Source organism: Acinonyx jubatus, chromosome A2, assembly GCF_027475565.1.
Source record: "Acinonyx jubatus isolate Ajub_Pintada_27869175 chromosome A2, VMU_Ajub_asm_v1.0, whole genome shotgun sequence".
NCBI classification, from domain to species: domain Eukaryota; kingdom Metazoa; phylum Chordata; class Mammalia; order Carnivora; family Felidae; genus Acinonyx; species Acinonyx jubatus.
Window position 1 is genome coordinate 5056152 of NC_069383.1, and position 20770 is coordinate 5076921.

General features: G+C 37.9%; 1 protein-coding gene across 10 annotated transcripts in view; it reads left to right on the forward strand.

Moving 5' to 3' along the window:
- Nucleotides 1-20770, forward strand: part of KMT2C (lysine methyltransferase 2C) — a 283712-nt gene that overhangs the window by 57478 nt on the left and 205464 nt on the right. For all 10 annotated transcript variants that reach the window (XM_053217833.1, XM_053217834.1, XM_053217838.1 and 7 more), the window contains one exon: nucleotides 19500-19588. In XM_053217833.1, coding sequence (XP_053073808.1) covers nucleotides 19500-19588 — 89 coding nt within the window. The remainder of the gene's footprint in view (nucleotides 1-19499; nucleotides 19589-20770) is intronic.

Genomic DNA, 20770 nt, shown 5'->3' on the forward strand with positions numbered 1-20770 from the left:
TGAGATTCAATACCCTTTCCATCTTTTTCTCTTTATTTTCAGTTCTTTGCCTTTATAGATGTCTTCATAGCTCAAAAATGGGTTAATACTTCTTAAAAAACGGACTTTAATTTTTTAGTTTTAGATTTATAGAGCTGCACAGAATGTACAGTTTTCATGTTATCCTCCCCCCCCCCCCCGCCAAGAAGATTTATTTGAAAGGAAATTTCAGGGGAACAAAATAGATGTTAATTTTAAAGTTTGTCATTATTTTTAATTCAAGGGCCTTTTGGAAAACTCTTTGTACAGATCTCTTTCTTGTGGTGTTTTATGTTTTGTTTTTTAGTTTTTGAATTGTCATTCTTAAATGCTCAAACTTCACAAGTGTCTGTATTTGGAAAGTTTTATGTATATTACTGTAAACTCTTTCATCGTAAAGTGGTAAAATAAAACAACAAAAAATGATTATCTTTTAGATATTTCTTGGGAGGTTTTATTTTTACTTCTTATTTTTTTTTATTAAAAAAATTTAGTGTTTATTTTTTGAGAGACAGAGAGAGAGATTGAGCAGAGGAGGGGCAGAGAGAGACACACACAGAATCCAAAGCAGGCTCCAGGCTGTCAGCACAGAGCCTGACGCAGGGCTTGAACTCACGGACCGCAAGATTGTGACCTGAGCTGAAGTCAGACGCTTATCTGACTGAGCCACCCAGGCGGTCCGGGAAGTTTTATTTTTACTTATGACAGTTATGACATATATTTCCCCTTCACTCCAAATGTTCTAGTCTTTGTGAAACTTAAACCTAGCTAAAACACTCACGTGTGTAGACACTGTTGTCTGTAATTATCAGCTCTCAGTACACCTGCTGTAAGATTCACATTGATCACGGAGGAGGGATGATGCCGGTTGAACTGATTATGCCCATTTGAGCTGCTGTGATGATTGCTGACTAATGCAAATATGGTTCCTCTTGATTCTTCTTTGCTTCAGCCGTAATGCCCCTTTTGCTACATAAATTTGCCCTGACAGTTACTTGTATAGTGTTTTAGTCTTTATCGTTACCAGAAGATTTTTTTCTAAAACGTTTTTGACACAAGAGACTAAGTAAGAGTAGTATTCTATTTATTTAGGTTACTTTTGGTGTGATTGTCCAATTTATACTCCTAATAATGTCTTTTTCTGTGACCTGCCCACTGCGGGTGTTGTCATTCTTTGCTAATTTGATATATAAAATGATATCTCCTTGCTTGAATTTTCATTCTTAAAATTGTGAGGTCCAATGTCTCATGTGTTCTCTTTTTCAATTGCTGGTCATATTCTTTGTTTTTCTTTCTTTTTTTTTTTTAATGTTTATTTTTAAGAGAGAGAGAGACAGACTGCGAGCGGCCGGGGGGGGGGGGGGGCGGGTGTAGAGAGAGGGGGAGACACAGAATCCGAAGCAGCTCCAGGCTCCGAGCTGTCAGCATAGAGCCCGACGCGGGGCTCGAACCCACGAGCTGCGAGATCATGACCCGAGTGGAAGTCGGACGCTTAACCGACTGAGCCACCCACGTGCCCCATATTGAATATCTTTGTTTTCCTATTGAGAACACCTGGGTGACTCAGGCAGTTAAGTAAGCATCTGACTCTTGATTTCATCTCAGGTCATGACCCCCATGGTTTCATGACATCGAGCCCTGCATCGGGCTCTATGTTGGCAGTGCAGAGCCTGCTTGGGATTCTCTCTCTCTGCCCCTCTCCCGCTTGCACTCTCTCTGTCTCTCTCAAAATAAATAAATAAACTTAAAAAAAAATTAGTGTATTCATAATATTTTTAAGAAAAGCTATTTAATATCCCGTAAGTGACATATTTTAGGTGGCATAAAGGTCAAATTATACTTTCACTATAGAATGGTAATGCTGTGACTTGATTTTTATTGTGTGTATATGCACATACTCCTACATAGATATAAGTAAGATTATTGAACAAAACAGTCACAAGGATTTTTTTGCATCTTAAATCCAAATAATAACGGGCATGTATTTTCAGTTTCCAGGTAGTTTTGGCATTATATGGACTCAGGAATGATTGGAAGTATTAGAGGTTGAAAATTAGGCTGTAGGCTTTGGTCACAGAGGAATTTTTAATTATTATTATGAACAACCCAAACACCATAAACTGTTCATTTATTTTTGCATATGATGCCTTGTAAGAAGTATCAGATGCACTAGCGGTCTGATTTTGGGAGGTTTGCTGTTTGTTTAGAGTGGGAGAAGAAATGACCCCTTAACTACTAGAGCATAAAGAAATAAAACGCTTTCCCAGTGGTTCCTAAGGAAAAAGCTCATCTTTTAATTCCACCCCCATTTATTAAGATACAGATGAGTGTATGCTCTTTGTAAAAACTCATGAAGAGAAAAAATGAAAGGCCCTTCTTCCTTGGCCGCCAGTTTTACTCCATACCTCCAGAGGAAATTATTGTTACCAGGTGCGTGTCCTAGATATTTTGCTGTGTATTTCTATGTGCATGCACATACTAATGTAGTTATAAAACATATGCATGTTTATACATTTGTATACATTTATAAACCACTCATGGAATTGTATTATTCTGTAATGTACTTTTTCTCATGAGACTGACTCTGTCTTAGAGATCTTTGTAAATTAGTACAAATAGATCGTTCTCATTGTTCTTAATGACCGTTTAGGGATGGAAAACCATTGAATGGATAGAGCATACTTTGTTCCCTTTGATCAGCTTTCATGCTGTTTGTACTAGAGTGAACATCCTTATGTGTATCTGTGCCAACCGTCTTTCTCAGTGTATGCACATGAGGTAATATGGATTTCTAGGTGTGAAATGGTGTTCATGTTTTATATTTTGATAGATATTGTTAAATTGTCTTCCAGTATATGCTGTTGCACTTACATCCTTGCCAGCTGATGTGTGTGAGTCTTTGTCTCTCCTCTGTTCCCACTCTGATTGAATATTATCAGTGCTTCTCGTTTCTCATTTCATCGTATGATTTCTCTGATTACTTGGTCAGAGATTGAACACTGTCCTATTTCATAGGTCCTTTCATTTTTTCTCTGAATTGCTTGTTTCTACTGCCTCTTTTTCTGTTAGGTTTGTTTCTCTCTCTGCTTGGTTCTTTTATGTTCTTGAGTAAAGTTACACTCTTTCTCATTAAGATTATTCTCAGAAATTGATTATTGTTGCATCTGTTTTCAAGTCACTTGTTTGCATTTGACTTGATTATTGCTGCTGTTCGTTCAGCATGATGTGTAGGAAGGTTATTGGTGTTTATATGTTCTGTATCGATCTGACAGTCTTCTAGGATGCTTAGCTTCTCGGTTGATTAACTTGTATGCCCCCCGCCCCTGCTCTGTCTGTCTGTCTTTTTTAGTATAGTTGACACACAATGTTAGATTACAACTTAGTGAGTCAACAAGTTTATGCGTTATATGCTGTGTTCACCACAAGTGTGTGGCTACTGTCTGTCCAGTGCTGTTGCTATTATAGTATCGTTGGCTGTACTCCTTAGGCTGTGCCTTTCATTCCTGTGACTTACTCCTTCCATGACTGGAGGCTGTGTCTCTCTGTCCCCTGCACCTATTGGGCCCATCTCTTCATCTGCCTCCCCTCTGGCAACCGGCAGTTTGTTCTCTGTATTTATAGGTCTCAGTCTGATTTTTGTTTGTAGCTTGTATTTTCTAAGCAGATGCTGGCGATGTTATCTGCCAACAATGACAGTTTTGTCTATTCCTGAGTAGTATTAAAACTTATTTTCTTTTTATTTACCTTAACGACAACAACGTTCAGGATTATGTTACACAGCTTTCTTTTAAAGTTTGACTCCCTCTGAAACTTTTCTGTTCAGCAGGAAACAGAACTATACCTTGCCTATTCAGAATGCTTGGGTAGTTGTCTCAGTTTTAGTTATTAAATCCTTATTTTCCTCTTGAGCTGCAGAACCTAAGTCGTTATTTGGCAAAGCGTGTACTGAGTGCCCGAGCTCTGGCTGGTGCTCTCGGGTTAAGAGAGCTGTAGTGACCGGAGCAGATGCCCGGCCCTCATGGAGGTTATATTCTAGTTTAAGGCACAGATTAATAAAATGACAAGTAAGTGTAATATGGGTCATGAACAAGAATGAAGCAGGGAAATGAACGGCGAGTGACAGGCCCTATTCTGTGGATTTGCTAGGAAGGACAGTCCTCCCTGAGAATGTGACATTTCAGTGGAATCCTGATTGATGGAAGAATACTATGTGAGTATCTGGGAGAAAAGTGTTCTATGCGGAGGAATCTATAAATGCAAAGGCCCTGAAGTGGAACCTCTTTGGTGAGTTCATGAAAAAGCAAGGTGGCCAGTATCGCAGGATGACATTTATGGAGGAGAATGTTCGTCTGTGAGGTGGCAAGGACACGCACATCACGTAAGGCCTCGTAGGACATACGGGCTTTGGGTTTTATTCTAGGTATGATGAGAAACCATTGGAGGGTTGAGAGGAAGAGAGTGATCTGATTTGACTTAAGGTTTAAAAAGCTCACTCAGAATTGTCTGGAGAGCCTGTAGGCCACTCAGAAAACGGGGAGGCCATTAACTGCAGCGAGGCCGGTGGTTAAGAATGTCGGCTGTGGAACTCGGCCTGCCGGATTTGGGCTTATTCCTTGTCTTCTCTGAGCCTCATATGATTCGTGCATAGAATAGAGATGGGAATAGAGTGGTGCGTCTTACACAGTAAATGCTCAATAAAGGTTAATTGTGTAATGCCCAGTTAGGAACAAACGGTGATGACTTTAGGCTCTCAGCAGTGTCCTGTGAGAAGTTTTACATTTGGGCTGTGTGCTGAAGGCGGGGCTGACCGCTTTGCCATCCGGCAGGCGGGGTGTGAGAGGATGATGTGGAGCCATGGGGCTGTTGCTACGAGGCCGAGTGGTGAGGCGGCAAACCCTGGGAAGAGACCGGATTTCGGATCTGGGCCGTGGTGTCACATTTGGTTTTGTACATGTCAACTCTGAGGTGCTTGTTTGACTCCAAGTGAGGATGTTGAGTAGACAGTTAAATGTGAGCTGAGATTCAGTGGAGAGGTAGGGATGGAGTAATTTGGGGGCTATTAGCTGTGTAAAGGGACTGGGTGAAACTACCGAGGGCATGCGTCTACTGTATATAGAGAAGAGACCAAATGCCTGAGCCCTGGACACTCTAGTATTCCTAGTTAGAAGAACCAGAAAAGAAAGTGAGAAGGAGCAGCCAGTGTGGTAGAACAATCAGGGGAGTGTTTTGTCCGCGACCCTGAGGAGAGAATGTTCACTCGTGGGAGCATCTGACAGATTGAGAATTGCCCATTGCAGTTGGCAAGCTGTAAGTCCTTGGTAGAGTCCTCAGATAACTTATTGGCCAAACCAAGACATCTTTGAATGTGACGGGAGCACAGTCGTTATGCCACAGGACAGACCTAAACTGGTACTGTCTGGGCAAACCCAGTTGTATGGTCACCGTGTTCATTAGTGACCCTGATTACAGATAGTTCAGGGGAATGTGGAGGAGGGATGCTCAGTTGGAAAGGCATGACCCTGGAGTGGAAAACAGGATACAGAACTTTTCCCAAGGACTTTTGCTGTAAAGATGGAACGGTAGGTAGGAGAGGATGTGTAGTCCTGAGAGGCTTTTCTTTTTTTGGAAGACCATTGTTATTGCAGTAACCCTGTATATTGATGGGACTCATTTTCAGAGTAGTAAAAACTGATAAAGCAGAAGAGGAAGAGAGTAGCTATAGATGGAAAGTTCATGAAAAGGAATGAGGATGTGATCCAGAACACATGTAGAGGGATTGGTGTTAGCTAGGAGCATAGATAGAGAAGGTAGGGGATATGCGAAAGAATTCAGGAAAATTGGAGGATTTGCTAAGAGGACAATATGGAAACTCTCTTCTGACTACCTCTGTTTTCCCACTGAAGTAACAAACAAATTCTATCAACTGAAGGGTCAAGAAATGGAGAGTGTCTTCTTAAGTGAGGACAGAAAGGAATTGAGACAGTTCTGTAAGGTCATGGAGAGTAAACTGACCAAAGTGGAAAGATTGCTGGGCAGTGAGTGGCTGCTTGAGGTGTGGGGTTAGAGCTACAAAGCTAAATCAGTAGCCTCAGTTGTGTCTGTCTTTGTTCCTCAGCTTGAATTCAGGGCCAGAGTAAGGGCAGGGTTATATTTAGTCAGGATTGATGTTTTGCCAGGCAAATATAATGGAATGAAATGGAAGCAGAAATCATTGAGGCTGTATGTAACAGTGATTATAATTACTGACATGGGATCCAAGATGGAGAAGGAGGTAATAAAGACAAGGGGAACAGGAGAGGGTTACAGTGATGAGTGCACAGTGTAGTGATTCAACAGTTCTACACGTTAATGCAGTGCTCACCACCGTAATTGTCGTTACTGTCACTGTGCGGTGTTATTTCAATATTATTGACTCTATTTCCTGTGCTGTACTTTTCATCTCTGTGACTTATTTATTTTTTAACTGGAAGTTTGTACCTCTTAATCCCCTTCTCCCATTTTGCCCATTCCCCTGTAAGTGCTTTACATTTAATCCTCAAAGTAATCCTGTGGGGGTAGTGCTATTACTTCCATTTTAAGGATGAGGAAATTGAGGCACAGATTTTAAGCAGCTTGCACAGGGTCATATAGCTGATAATTAGCTTTTTAATCCAGGCAGCCAAGCTCCAGAGTCCATGCTTTGTAACTGCTACATTACAGCTGCCTCTAAGTTGGAAAATGAGAAGCTGGTAAGGTCGATGAACTGGCAGATCCTGTAAGGTTGAAGAGTTATTGGAGTGAGGTTCTAGAAGGAATAATACCGCTGTGAACAGGGGTGTACAATGATCTGTTCAGGTCCCTGCTTTTAACTTCTCGTTTGTTGAGAGTGTGTGGGTTAATGTGTCTCCGGCCAGCACAGTGAAATCCTAAAACACTTAGAGAGAGGTGGACTCCGAGCTTATAAGGTTTTTCCCTTGCTCATTCGATATGCGAGAGCCTGAGTAGTGGAGTTCTGATTCAAAGCCGTGGTTTTTGGTAGTAAATATAGGGCACTGGCCCTAGGTAGCTAGCCATCCTACTTCCAACAGATTGTTTTTAATTGAAGTTTTGGAAGAACCAGTAGCTTCATAGACCTCAGCAGGAGTTCATGGATCTCCTCAGTATGTCACCCTCACTGCAGTTTAGCTCTAGCCGGTTCTGTCACTTTGAGTAACTTATTTAAGCTTTCTTAGTTTGAATTTGCTTCTCTGTAAAATGGGAACAGTAATACCTATTTCAACAGGATAGTAAAGAGGATTCAGTGAGAATAGTGGTGTGTGTGTGTGTGTGTGTGTGTGTGTGTGTGTGTGTGTGTAAGTAAGCTCTACCCCCAACATGCAGCTAGAACTCATGACCCAGAGATCAAGAGGCACATGCTCTACCAGCTGAGCCAGCCAGGTGCCCCAGTAGTTCTTTATTTTTTTTCCTTTATGTGTTTTGAAGTAAATTCTGTTGTTAGGTTCATATACAACTGTGTGTTGTAGATGAATTGACCCTTTTATTAGTATGTAATGTCCCTCTTTGTCCCTGGTATCTAAAAAATTTATTTTTGTTTAAAAATTTTTTTTAATGTTTATTTTTGAAGTAAAGAAAGAATGTGAGTGGGGGAGGGGCAGAGAGCGAGGGAGACACAGAATCCGAAGCGGGCTCCAGGCTCCGAGCTGTCAGCATAGAGCCTGACACGGGGCTCAAATCCACGAACCTCGAGATCACGACCTGAGCCGAAGTCAGACACTTAACCGACTGAGCCACGCAGGTGCCCCTAAAAAAATTTTTTTTTAAATTTGAGTATAGTTGACACATTGGTAATTTTTTGTTGTTTTGTTTTGTAGTTTGCTTTGTATGATATTAGAATAGCCACTCCTGCTCAATTTTGATTAGTGTTGCATGATATATTTGTTTCCTTAAATATGTCATATTTGGACTGACTTTCAAGTAGATATCATATAGTTGGGTCTTTTTTTGTTAAACATTTAAAAAATTTTATTTTGGGGGGGTAGGGGAATGAGAAGTGGAGGGGCAGAGTGGGGGGCGGAGAGAATCTTAACCAGGCTCTACGCCCAGCATGGAGCCTGACATGGGGCTTGATCTCACACTTGTGAGATCATGACCTCAGCCAAAATCAAGAGTTGGACACCTAACCAACTGAGCCGCACTTAACCAGGTGCCCTGGGTCATGTTGTTTTAATTGATTCTGACAGTCTCTGTATTTTCATTGATTTAGTTCACTTACATTTAGTGTAATTCTTAATTGGTTTCAACTTAGACCTATCATTTATTATTTTTTTCTAATAATAATTATTTATTTTGGTTTTGGTAATTTTTATGTCTAAAATTTCCACTTGGTTCTTCTGTATATCTTCTATAGCAGATATATTCTGTTTTAATTTTTTTCTTAGGAATTTTCAAAATTGTTCATTTGAATATTTTATGATAGCTACCTTAAAGTGCGCGTTGGATAATTCCATCCTCTGTGTCATTTTGTCATTGGCCTATTTTCATTGTATTTTCTCATATGATTTGACATTTTTGTATAGTTCTTTGTGTATCAAGTAATTTTGGATTGTTTTCTGAACATTTTAGCTCTTTTGTTACAAGAATGTGGGTTTTACCACCATCTTATGGAGAAATGTTGAGATTTTTGATTTGGCAGGCCCTTGGCCTGGGTATGTAAGGATACAGGTTTCAATGAGCCTTTTTTGGGCTGTGGTAAGTTTAGTTTAGTTTTCAAAGCCTTTGCAGTGCTGTTAGTATCTGTACTCTGTGTGCAGTACCAAGTGGGCAGCCTGCAACCTGGCCAGGTATCTGTCAGCTCAGTCCTGGAAGTCTTTGTTATACTTTATAGGATCAGGTCCACACGTGGGCAGATTGTGGGTCAGCTCAGTCAGGCTCTCTCTTCCTGAATCTCGGCAATCGTTCCTGGGTGTTAGACTGTTGAGTTCAGGCCAGGGGATACTGGAGAGGTAAAATAGTCAACTCGGTGACATTGGCAGTACTTTGAATTCTGGTGTCTGTCCCCGATCATCCTGCTATTCTGTGTTTTTTTGTTATTGATGTTGTTTATTTATTTATTTTGAGAGAGAGAGAGAGAAAAAGTACGAGTGGGGGAGGGGCAGAGAGAGAGAGAGAGGAAGAGAGAGAGAATCCTAAGCACTAACAGTGAGGAGCCTGATGCAGAGCCCAGACCCATGAATCATGAAATCTTGACGAGAGCTGAAGTCAGACCCTTAGCTGACTGAGCCACCCAGGCGCTCCCAGCTGTTCTGTATTTTTAAGGAAACTCAAATAATTGTTCCATGTGTTATATCCATGTTTTATGGTTCCATTCAGTGGCAGTAAAAGTTTGGCATATATTCCTCCATAGAACTGGAGCCCCTTGATTATCTTCTGTTTGTGATTTTTACGTTTTTAAAGTGAAAAAACAGGCTATAGTTTTATTTTCTTGTATTATCTTTGAGTTGGTAGGACAGGCATAATATATGTAAAAAATGGATAGTGGAATGTTGTGTCTTTTTTTATTTTTCCTTATGGAACAGGTCTTTATATGGATATTGGCTTTGTATAATATCTTTGATTTTGCTGTCATTGTCATGCCAATCTCATAGAATGAGTTGGGAAGGGTTCCTTCCTTCATTATTTCCTGGAGACAGTGTAGGATTAGTACTATTTCTCACACCTTTGCTAGATTTGTCAATAAAGATACCTGGGATTGGAATTTCTGTGGGAAGGTTTATACTTATAAACTTATTTTTAAAAATAGGCATTGGGTTAATCAAATTTTCTTTCTCGTCTCGAGTCTGTTTTCGGTAATTTGGATTGTGACCATTTCATCTAAGTTGTTGAATTATTTATAATATTTCCTCATTTTCTTTTTAATGGGTATTTTTCTAGTGATGACCCCTGTTTTTAATTTTTCTGTTGGTAGTTTATGTATTTATCTCTCTTTGCTGTCATTTTTTTCTGGAAGGTCATCTATTAATTTTTTCAAAGAACCATCTTTAGGTTTCATTGATTTTTAAAAATTCTCTTATTGTGTTTTTATGTCACTGATTTTGACTGTTATTTCTTTTTTTGTCTTTTTTAATGTTTTTATTTATTTTTGAGACAGAGACAGGGCATGAGCAGGGGAGGGGCAGAGAGGGGGGAGACACAGAATCTGAAGCTCCAGACTCCAGCTCACAGGCTCCAGGCTCTGAGCTGTCAGCACAGAGCCCGAAGTGGGGCTCGAACTCAACGGAGTGTGAGATCATGACCTGAGCTGAAGTCGGACGCTTAACTGAATGAGCCACCCAGGCACCCCTTGACTGTTATTTCTTATTATGATTTTGATTTGATGTTCCATTTCTAGTTTCTTTCTTTATTTTTTATTTTATTTATTATTATTATTATTTTTTTCCTTTTCTAGATTCTTAAAGGAGAGGCTTCTTTTATTATTAGAGTTGAGATCTTTCTTATTTTCTGCTATACCTGAATTTCCATTTTTTCACTACATACCTGAATCTTACAAATTTCAAAATGCTGTATTTTCATTTTCATTTAGTTCAAGCTGTTTTCAAATTTCCTTATCATTTCCTTCTTGACTAGTGGGTTATTTAGAATTTGTGTGTGTGTGTGTGTTATCAGATATTTGAGGATATTGCTTATAATCTTTTTTGTTTTCAGTTTAGTTCCAGTGTAACCCTAGAATGTGTTTGATATAATTTCAGTCTTTTAAAATTTGTTGAACTTTGTGTTAAGGCCTACAATTTGGCTTATTCTGGGGTTGTGTGCTTGAAAAGAGAAGGTATATTCTGTTGTTATTAAGTCGAGTGTTCTAGAATGGTCAATTTAGACCTACTTGGTTGATAGTACCTTTAAGTATTTTGTGTCTTTATTGAGTTTTATGTCTACATATATCAATTATTGAGCAGTGTTGTAAACAAGTATATAAATATAATTGTGTATCTAAATATTTCTATTTTCAGTTATGATTTTTGAAGCATTGGGTGGGTGCATTTCAGGATTATTGTCTCCTTGATGAATTGACACTTTTATCGTTATGTAATGTCCACTGCTAGTTCTTACAATATTCCGTGTTTGAAGTATGCTTTAAAAAAAATGTGTGTGTGTGTGTATTTCAAGTTTTTATTTAAATTCTAGTTAGTTAACACATAATATGGGTTTCAGGAGTAGAATTTAGTGATTCATCATTTTCTATTTTTTAAAATTTGTTTAATTTACATCTAAGTTAGTTAGCAGATGGTGCAACAATGATTTCAGGAGTAGTTTCTTTAATGTCCTTTACTTATTTAGACCATCCCCCCTCCCAAAACCCCTCCAGCAACCCTCTGTTCTCTATATTTAAGTCTTTTATGTTTTGTCCCCTTCCCTGTTTTTATATTATTTTTGCTTCCCTTCCCTTATGTTCATCTGTTTTGTGTCTTAAATTCCTCATATCAGTGAAGTCATATGATACTTGTCTTTCTCTGATGAATTTGGCTTAGCATGATGCCTTCCAGTTCCATCCATGTAGTTGCATAAAAAATTTTTTTTAATGTTTATTTTTTGAGAAAGAGAGAGACAGAGCATGAGCATGAGCAGGGGAGGGGCAGAGAGAGAGGGAGACAAAGAATCTGAAGCAGGCTCCAGGCTCTGAGCTGTCTGCACAGAGCCCGACATGGGGCTTGAACTCATGGACCCTGAGATCATGACCTGAGCCGAAGTCACATGTTTAACCGACTGAGCCACCCAGGCGCTCCTGAAGTATGCTTTTTTAATAATATAGTCATAGCTTTCTTTTGATTAGTATTGTCACATTATATCTTTGTGTCTCTTTGTTCTTTTATCCTGTAAGTATCTTTAATAGTTAAAGTATGTGTCTTAGACATTATAGACTGCTTTTTAAATTTAAACTGATAATTTCTGCGTTTTAACTTAATTTTTTTCATCATAAGTGTACTCTTTAATCCCCATCACCTATTTTGGCCATCCCTCCCATCCATCTCCCTTCTGGTAACCATCAGTTTGCTCTCTATAGTTAAGAGTCTTTTTCTTGGTTTGTCTCTTTGTTTTCTTTGTTCATTGGTTTTGTTTCTTAACTTCCACATATGCTTGAAATCATATGGGATTTATCTTTCTCTGAGTTATTTTACTTAGCGTTATATTCTCTACCTCTATCCATGTTGTTGCAAATGGCAAAGATTACATTCTTTTTTATGCCCGAGTAGTATTCCATTATTTATATACACCACATCTTCTTTATCCTTTCATCTATTGATGGACACTTGGGCTGCTTTTGTAGTTTGACTGTTGTAAATAATGCAATAAATGTAAGGGTGCATGTATTTCTTAAAAGTAGTGTTTTGTATTTTGGGGGGTATAAATACCCAGTAATGTGATTCCTGGATCATAGAGTAGTTCTAGTTTTAACTTTTTTAAAAAACTTCTTAAACAAATGTTTGTTTATTCTTGAGAGGGAGAGAAAGAGAGAGCACATGTGCATGAGCGGGGGAAGGGCAGAGAGCCATGCAGACACAGAATCTGAAGCAGGCTCCAGGGTTTGAGCTGTCAGCACAGAGCCTGATACGGGGCTCGAACCCACGAACCATGAGATCATGACCCTTTTTTTTAGAGGATTCTATTCTATCTCTTTGACTAACAAGCTGTGCATCTGTGTGTTTTCATAGAGGAGTTGCTCTAGAGTTTACATTATACATTTTTAACTTATCAGCATCTGCCTTCAGGTAACATTTTATCACTGCAGATGCAGTATAAGACTGTGTACCAGTATATTTTCAGTTTTGCCCTCCTAGGTTTTGAAATATTGTTGCCAAACTGTTTGATTTTAGATGTATTATGAACCCCACAATAAATTTTAATTTTTGCTTTAAATAATTAACTTTTAAAAAGATTAAAAATGAGGAAAATATCTTTTATATACTCACATACTTAGCATTTCCATCCACCTTTTATTGTTTTGCATACAGATATGTTGATCCAGGTTTTTTTTTTTTATTATATTTTTTAATGTTTAGTTATACTTATGAGAGGGAGAGAGAGAGAGTGACAGAACATGAGTGGGTGAGGGGAAAAGAGAGAGGGACACACAGAATCAGAAGCAGGCTCCAGGCTCCGAGCTGTCAGCCCAGAGCCCCATGTGGGGCTCGAACTCATGAGCTGTGAGATCATGACCTGAGCCAAAGTCGGATACTCAACTGACTGAGCCAGCCAAGCTCCCTGATCCAGGATTTTATTATCATTTTCCTTTTGTCTGAAGATTTCTTTAACAGGGCTCCAGGGTGGCTCAGTCAGTTAAGCATCTGACTTTTTATGTTACTTTTAGTTTTGAAGGATGCTCTTTGCTACATGTTTTGTTCAAGGTTTATTAGTTTTTGTTTTCCTTAATGTTTCTCCAACCCCTTTAATTATGTTGTTTCACTGTCTTCTGGCTTACATAATTTCAGATGAGAAATTTGTAGTCACTCTTGTTTTTCTTACTCTGTAAGTAATATGTCTTAGGCTGCTTTTTAAGATTTTTCTTTTATTTCTCTGTTTCAGCAAGTTTCTATAAAGTGTCTTACAGTGTGTGTGTGTGTGTGTGTGTGTGTGTGTGTGTGTGTGTGTGGTGTTTGCCATTTTATTGTGGTTCTTGGATCTGTGGATTTACAGTTCCTTAGTTTGCAAGATTTACAGCTAGTATTTCACCAAATACATATTCTTATTCCCTTCCCACTCCCAACCTCACATGTTAGATTGGTTGCTATTGCCCCACAGGGCCCTGTAGCTGTTTGTCTTTTTTCATTTCATCTTTTACTTTGGGTAGGTATTGTTTGCTGTATCTTTAAGGTCATTCATCTTTTCTTTTGCCATTTCTGATCAGATGTTAATTATTCAGAGTGAAAATTTTGTTAGTTTTTGATGTTACCTGTGTGAATTCCATTAAAAAATTTTTTTTACTGTCATTTTTCTCATTCATTTTCCTTTACATACATACATACATTTACTTATTTATTTAGCATTCATTCATTTTAGAGAGACAGAGCGTAAGCGGGGGGGGGGGGGGGGCAGAGAGCGAGGAAGACACAGAATCCGAAGCAGGCTCCAGGCTCCGAGCTGTCAGCACAGAGCCTGATGGGGGGCTTGAATTCACAAACCACGAGATCATGAACTGAGCCGAAGTCAGATGTTCAACTGACTGAGCCACCTAGGGCCCCATCTTTTACATTCTTTTTTAATAAAATGTTTGTTTATTTGGTGGGGAGAGGGGCAGAAAGGGAGAGAGAGAATCCCAAGCAGGCTCGAGGCTCAGTGCAGAGCCTGGCATGGGGCTCCATCCCACGACTGGGAAATTACGACCTGAGCTAATATCAAGAGTGGGATGCTTAACCCACTGAGCCACCCCAGGGCCCCTCATTTTCTATTTCATTCTTAAGCATATGACGCATATTGATAATAGCTGATTTAATATCTGTGGTTGTCCCTTCTATTAACTCCATTGTTTTCTGTTTTTATTTTTATATTTTCTCCTGGTTGAGACTCACATTTTCCTGCTTCTCTGTATACTTGGTACATTTTCATTGGATGCCATACTTTGTGATTTTTGTTGTTGCTATTGTTTTTTGTTGTTGTTGTTGAGCTAGATTTGTTGTAAAACAAATGTTGAACTTTGTTTTAAAGTTAGTTTTGGAAATTTTTGATTATTGAGACTTATTTGTTAGCTCTCTTAGGGATGGTCTAGAAGATAATGTGTTGTAGGCTTCATTTAGCATTGCTTGTATTTGTTTGTTTTTGTTACTTATTTTTAAGTAGGCTTCATGCTCAGTGCAGAGCCCAATGTGGGGCTTGAACTCAGGACCCTGAGATCAAGACCTGAGCTGAGATCAAGAGTTGGACACTTTACCGGATGAGCCACCCAGGCACCCCAGCCCTAATTTTAAAGGCATGTTTTGAATGTGTTAATATAGTCAGTGAGGTCTTGGCACTCTGGCTGGAGGGAATACGACTGATTCTTGGCTCTGGGAGCTCTGGGACTTGTGTTGCAGCTGTGCTCTCATCTTTCCTTGGAACTTGTTCTTGTTCAGCCTTTTGGGGTTTTACTCCACTTTTAAACAGATTGGTATTCAGATAAAAACTTAAGGGTACCCTTATGCAGATGTCTGGATCTATTTCCCTGTACAACTCCTTCCTCTTGTGTACTCTGTTCCACAATTTCTAGCCTCCAGAACAGGTGATTTCTGTGTCCCCATTTCCGCAAAATTGCCAGTGTCTGAGTTCCCCTCTCTGTGCTGTAGTTTGTACATTAACTCCATGCAGAAAGCCTTTGTGATGTGGGGTGCCTGGCTGGCTCAGTGTGAAAAGCATGTTAGTCTTGATCTCAAAGTTGTGAGTTTGAGCCCCACATTGGGTGAGATTAAACAAACAAACAAACAAACAAAGTTTTAGAAAAGTAAAAAAGAAAAGAAAGGCTTTGTGATAGTAGGGTTCACCTTGTTTCTTTCCTGTTGTCCAGGGATTACAGTTCTGTCCCTCCCTTTTGTTTAATGTCTAGTCATGGTTGTTTCCTATAGTCTGTCTGGTTTTCTAGCTGTTTATGGCTGGAGGGTAATTTGAACCTTCTTACTCCCATGTGGCTTTAAATAGAAGTCTGTTGTATTATTTTAGGAACTTAAATGAGTTTTAATTCATAGTATTAATATGGAACATTGGATTTTTGGTGGAAATTTTTCTTTAGTTAGTGCTGTTATTTACTTCAAATTTCTTTGCAACAGAGTGAATCAAAACTACAATAAAAGGGCTAATAGATACAAAAGAAAAAGAGAAGAGGGAAGAAAAGCCAAAGAAAAATTAAAATAAATAATTTTTATGTTACCATATGTAATTAGACTTCAAAGTTCTATTAAAAACCAAAACTGGGAACATCTGAAAGCAATATGGAAATATAAAATGTAGGCATCTATTTTTCAGTGATACGGCTTTGACAAAGTACGGCCATTATCTTTTGCATTCAGAAAAAAATAAATTTAGCATTTGATTAGTCAGAAAAATCATACCAGAAGCCAGTGAGCAGCAATAGAAAAACATAAAGGAGGGGTGCCTCGGTGGCTCAGTGGGTTGGGCGTCCTACTTCAGCTCAGGTCATGATCTCATAGTCCATGAGTTGGAGCCCTAGTCAGGTTCTGTGCTGACAGCTCTGAGCCTGGAGCCTGCTTCCGATTCTGTGTTTCCCTCTCTCTCTGCCCCACCCCTGCTTGCTCTCTTTCAAAACTGAATAAACATTAAAAAAATAAATAAAAAGAAAAAAGAAATATAAAGGAAATATGGGAAATTTAAAAATTACATAATGTTGATAAGTTGGTCCATTGAACAGAAGGAAAAGAATTGTGATGGATTGGTGAATGTAAAAAGCATGCCTTATTGGTGCCAAAACCAAGAATTAAGAGAAGTAAGGAAAAGAAAGCAAGGCAAAAATTAAAAATTTCTATTTGAGGAATACCACAATATAGAAAGCTGACACACACACACACACTCACACTCATGCACGCACACACACTCCCTCCACCCCCCCACCCCCCCCCCCCCACTTCTAGATAAAACAAATTTGAAATAAAGCCAATTGTGCCAGAAAACAAAAAATAGCAATGGTCAGGAAAGTGGAGAAAGAAACATAAAACAGCAAAACACTGGTTTGGAAGGTTAAATGACAAAACCAGCTAAGTCATCATGTTTCAGTTTCTTTAACAATGAGTATTCATAATCATGAGGAATCATAAAGGAAAGATTAAAATTCTGCCTCCATAGTATCTCTTGAACTAGTTTCTTATGGTCTATTCCATTGTAGCAGTTATGTTGGGATAATTTCAAGAATTTCCAATCTCTCTGTACATAGTCCTTATATTTGTCTATAGGTTTCTACAAAAGCAGATTCCTTTTATTAAGAAAATTCTTTGACCTTCTATCTCCTTACTGCCCTTCTCACTTACTCTGTTCAAGCCACAGTGTATTTTTGCTCTTCTTCCAACCCTCACATACTCTTAATGTCAGTAGCTTTGCATTTGCCTCTTCCTTCTACTGTAGTGCTCTTTTTCCAGATATCTGCGTGGTTTGCTTCCTGTTGTACCTCAGGTCTCTACTGAGCTGTCTCTTTACAGAAAATTTTATTTTGTAAAGTTTATTTTATGAATATCTTTATAATTCTTTTTAAAAAATTTTTAAATGTTTATTTTTGAGAGAGAGAGAGAGAGCGCGCGCGCGCGAGCGAGCGGGGGAGGGGCAGAGAGAGAGAGAGAGAGAGAGAGAGAGAGAGAGAGAATCCCAAGCAAGCCCCAGGGTCTGAGCTGTCAGCACAGAGCCCGACTCGGGCCTTGAACTCACGAACTGCAAGATCATTAACTGAGCAGAAGTGGGACGCTAATTGCGCGTCCGGGCGCCTCTGTCTTAATTAAAATTGTAGTTAGTCCCTCATTTTTTGCTTTATAGTTTTCCTTCATATTATCTTGATGTTATATGTATTTTTTGTTTGTTTGTTTAGAAGAGTAACATATTTCTTCTCACTAGAATGTGGTTTAGTGAAGACAGAGATTTTGTTGTTTAACCCTGTATCCTGTATTTTAACAGAGCCAGACACAGGAGGATTGATTGAATCATCTAATGATGCTTGTTAAATATGTTGTCCGAGTAATTGTTTAAAGATGTTTCTAGCTATACTTCATCTCCATTTCTGAGAGTGGATGTGAACATTTTTCATAATGATTGTGAATCTATCAGTTTCTCTTTGATGTGTAAATGTTTGCTTTATAAAATGTGAGAAGTTCTGTTGAGGTATCTTGGTAAATTAATCTTTTTATTATTAAATAATGGTAGCCAAGTTTAAGCCACTTACATTTACTGTGAAAACTTACATTTGTACTTAATTTTTATCTTGTTACTTTATTTTCTGTCTATTACATATTGTTTTATTTTTCCTTTGGCCCATTTTGGTTTGGTCAAATGTTCCTCATCTCTTCTTTCCTCTTTGTTGTAAAGTTTTCTTTTAAATTTAAACATAACTACTTAATAAATTCTAAAGCTAAATATCCTTTCCCTTTTTCCATGAGCCCTAAAATGAACCTTGGAATCCTTTAGCCCCAGTCACCTTCTTACCCAGTCCATGTGGTTTCTTACTTAGTTCTGTTTCTTTCCCCTTCCCTCATGAAGTTTGAAATGATGCTGTTTTGGCTGCTTGATCTGTTGTATTAGCTAATTTCTAATATTAAATCATACTTTCTTTCTAATATTAAGTCATACTTTCATTTTGGTGATATTTACTATTATTTTACTTAGTTTTTTTTTTTTTTTTCTTCCCCAACCATAGTTTGTAGATATATTTGTTGGGATTTTGGTTCCAAGTGTTTTCTTTTAAAGTCTTTTGTGGGTAGGAGTGACCTTTTGACAATTTGCAGTAGTTCATATCGAAAATCATTTAGACTTTGATTGCTTTACCTTAAAAAAATTCTCATGTTACATCTCTTTTATTGTTTTTGATTAATATCATTTAAAAGAAAGATTAAAGTAGATTTCCTATTTAAATTTTCTATTTTCTATTGTTTTAATTTTTCTATTGTTTAAAAAAGCTTTTGTTTAGTTTTTTCTTATTATTAATCCTTTATTGTTTTCTACTCTTTTGAGTGTTTTATATCTTAAATAGTTTTGTGACTTTTTGAGTAATGAAATAATTTAAAGCTCTGAAATTGAATACTGCTGTCAATTTCTAAGTTTTAAAAATATATAATTTCTTGTTTTTCTTATTTTATGTGTTAAAAAAGTGGATTTTTTTGGACTAATTTCTATCCTTAATTTCTGAGACTTCACAAAATTTAAAGGCATTTTTTTAAATTGCATTAAGTCAAAGACTCACTTTTTCATGACTCTTGTGTTTATTTTACTTTACTGAAGTGAATTTTGTAAATTAAGTTGCACCACATTTGTAAGGTGTGTGATTAGATCATGTTCAACATTTACAGAATTTATTTATTTTTTTTTTTGAGTGGTTTGCAAGGGTCTGCATCACTTTTATGTACGGAAGCATCTTAAAAATACGCTTCTCTGGGCATCACTACTCAATTTCACTAGGTAGAGAGGTATGTAACCTGGCATATGAACTTTGAAAAGAAGTTCAGGTTCATTAGGTGGTTAAAAAACTCCTGGTATACACAGAGGGTCATCTCACGGTCAGCTCAAGAGAGGAACAGGGCCTAAAATAAAGAATACTTTAAAAAGTGAGTTGTGATGACAAAATATATCATTCTGGGCTGTATTCACATTTGTGTAAGGAAGGGCTGGGTTTGAAGGAGAAATGACTCTAAAGTGTTATATTTGCCATTTGATATGGTATAATGTAGTTAAAATTGCCTAAATTGTTTGATTTTGTATACCTTCAACTTTTTATGTATGTTAAATATAATTATAAGCCTTAACATTTATAATTCTATGTATTTATTTCTATATAGGCCTCGAAGTAGAGGAAAAATTACAGTGGAAGATGAGGACAGCATGGATGGACTGGAGACAACAGAAACAGAAAATATTGTGGAAACAGGTATCAAACTTAACAGAGTTTTAAAAATGTACATCATAATTTGCACAATTAGCATTTGTCTGTATACTGAGTTCTAAAATTTACATCTGCTGAAGTAGTTTGATAGGTTATGGCAGTGAAAAAACTGAGTTCTCTTTTTTTCCTGACAGTGCTGATTTAGTGGAAAGTATTTAATATCTATAGAGAAATGTTTCTATTGAAGCAAAATTAAAACCGGGTTAAGCAGTAGTTCCAGGTCATCAGTTTGATAGTTTGTAGTATATTTCTTTTATGAACCACCCAGCGTTTGTTTGAAGCTTATTGTGTTAATATATGTGTGAGGGGAAAAATATGCCCCATTAACTAATGGTATTGTGAAATGCTGGGTTAAACCAGACCAAATGCTTTCTGGTCTTTTGGACGTTTAGGTGCCTTAAAGAAGCTAATGTGTATTGTGGATCTGCAAAGGGAAGATACTTCCAAAATTTATAGAGTTAGTGATTTAAAATGTCAAAAGGACGAGGTTTCATATTGTATTCAGAAGGCATCTATGTGAGATGGTCTCTCGTTGACAGTGGTTTTTAACCGTTGTTTGATAGAGTTTAGACACAGTGATCGGCTTTTTCTCTGAAGTTGAATGTTGTCTTCCTGTTGCTCACAGAATATCATACAGTTTTTAGAGAAAAGTTAGAAATTGCTGTATCTTGAAACACAATTTTCCGTAAGATACTTCGCCAGTGTGTTGGTGCTCTACAGCTGTAATTCTTGGAAGGCCTTCACGTGTTCTCCAGTTCTCATCCCTCTTTCTTTTCCAGTAGGGTCTCAGTAGGTAGAGTTCCGGCTGTAGCTTGGAATGCACAGTTCCACATTTTGCCATTTTGCTGCGGATTTGTTACCACATTGGTTTAAACTTGAATTTATATAAGTGCCCCACTAGTTACTTTTCAGGATTTTTTTCCTAAAATTTTTTCTGTACTGTATACTGTTACTTTCTAGCGGAAGGTCTTTTTGAAGTCTTAAGTGACATTTTTCAACATAGCGATTGCTTATGAGTTGCTTTAAACCAGTGCTACCAGACTGTGCCACAGGCCCCATTTTGGGCATTTAACAGCAGTCTTCCCGAGTACTTTCCCTCATTCTCTAAAAATTTAGCATCTGCCTTTCTCCTTTCCCCTGCTCCTCCCATTGTGATTTTAATAATCT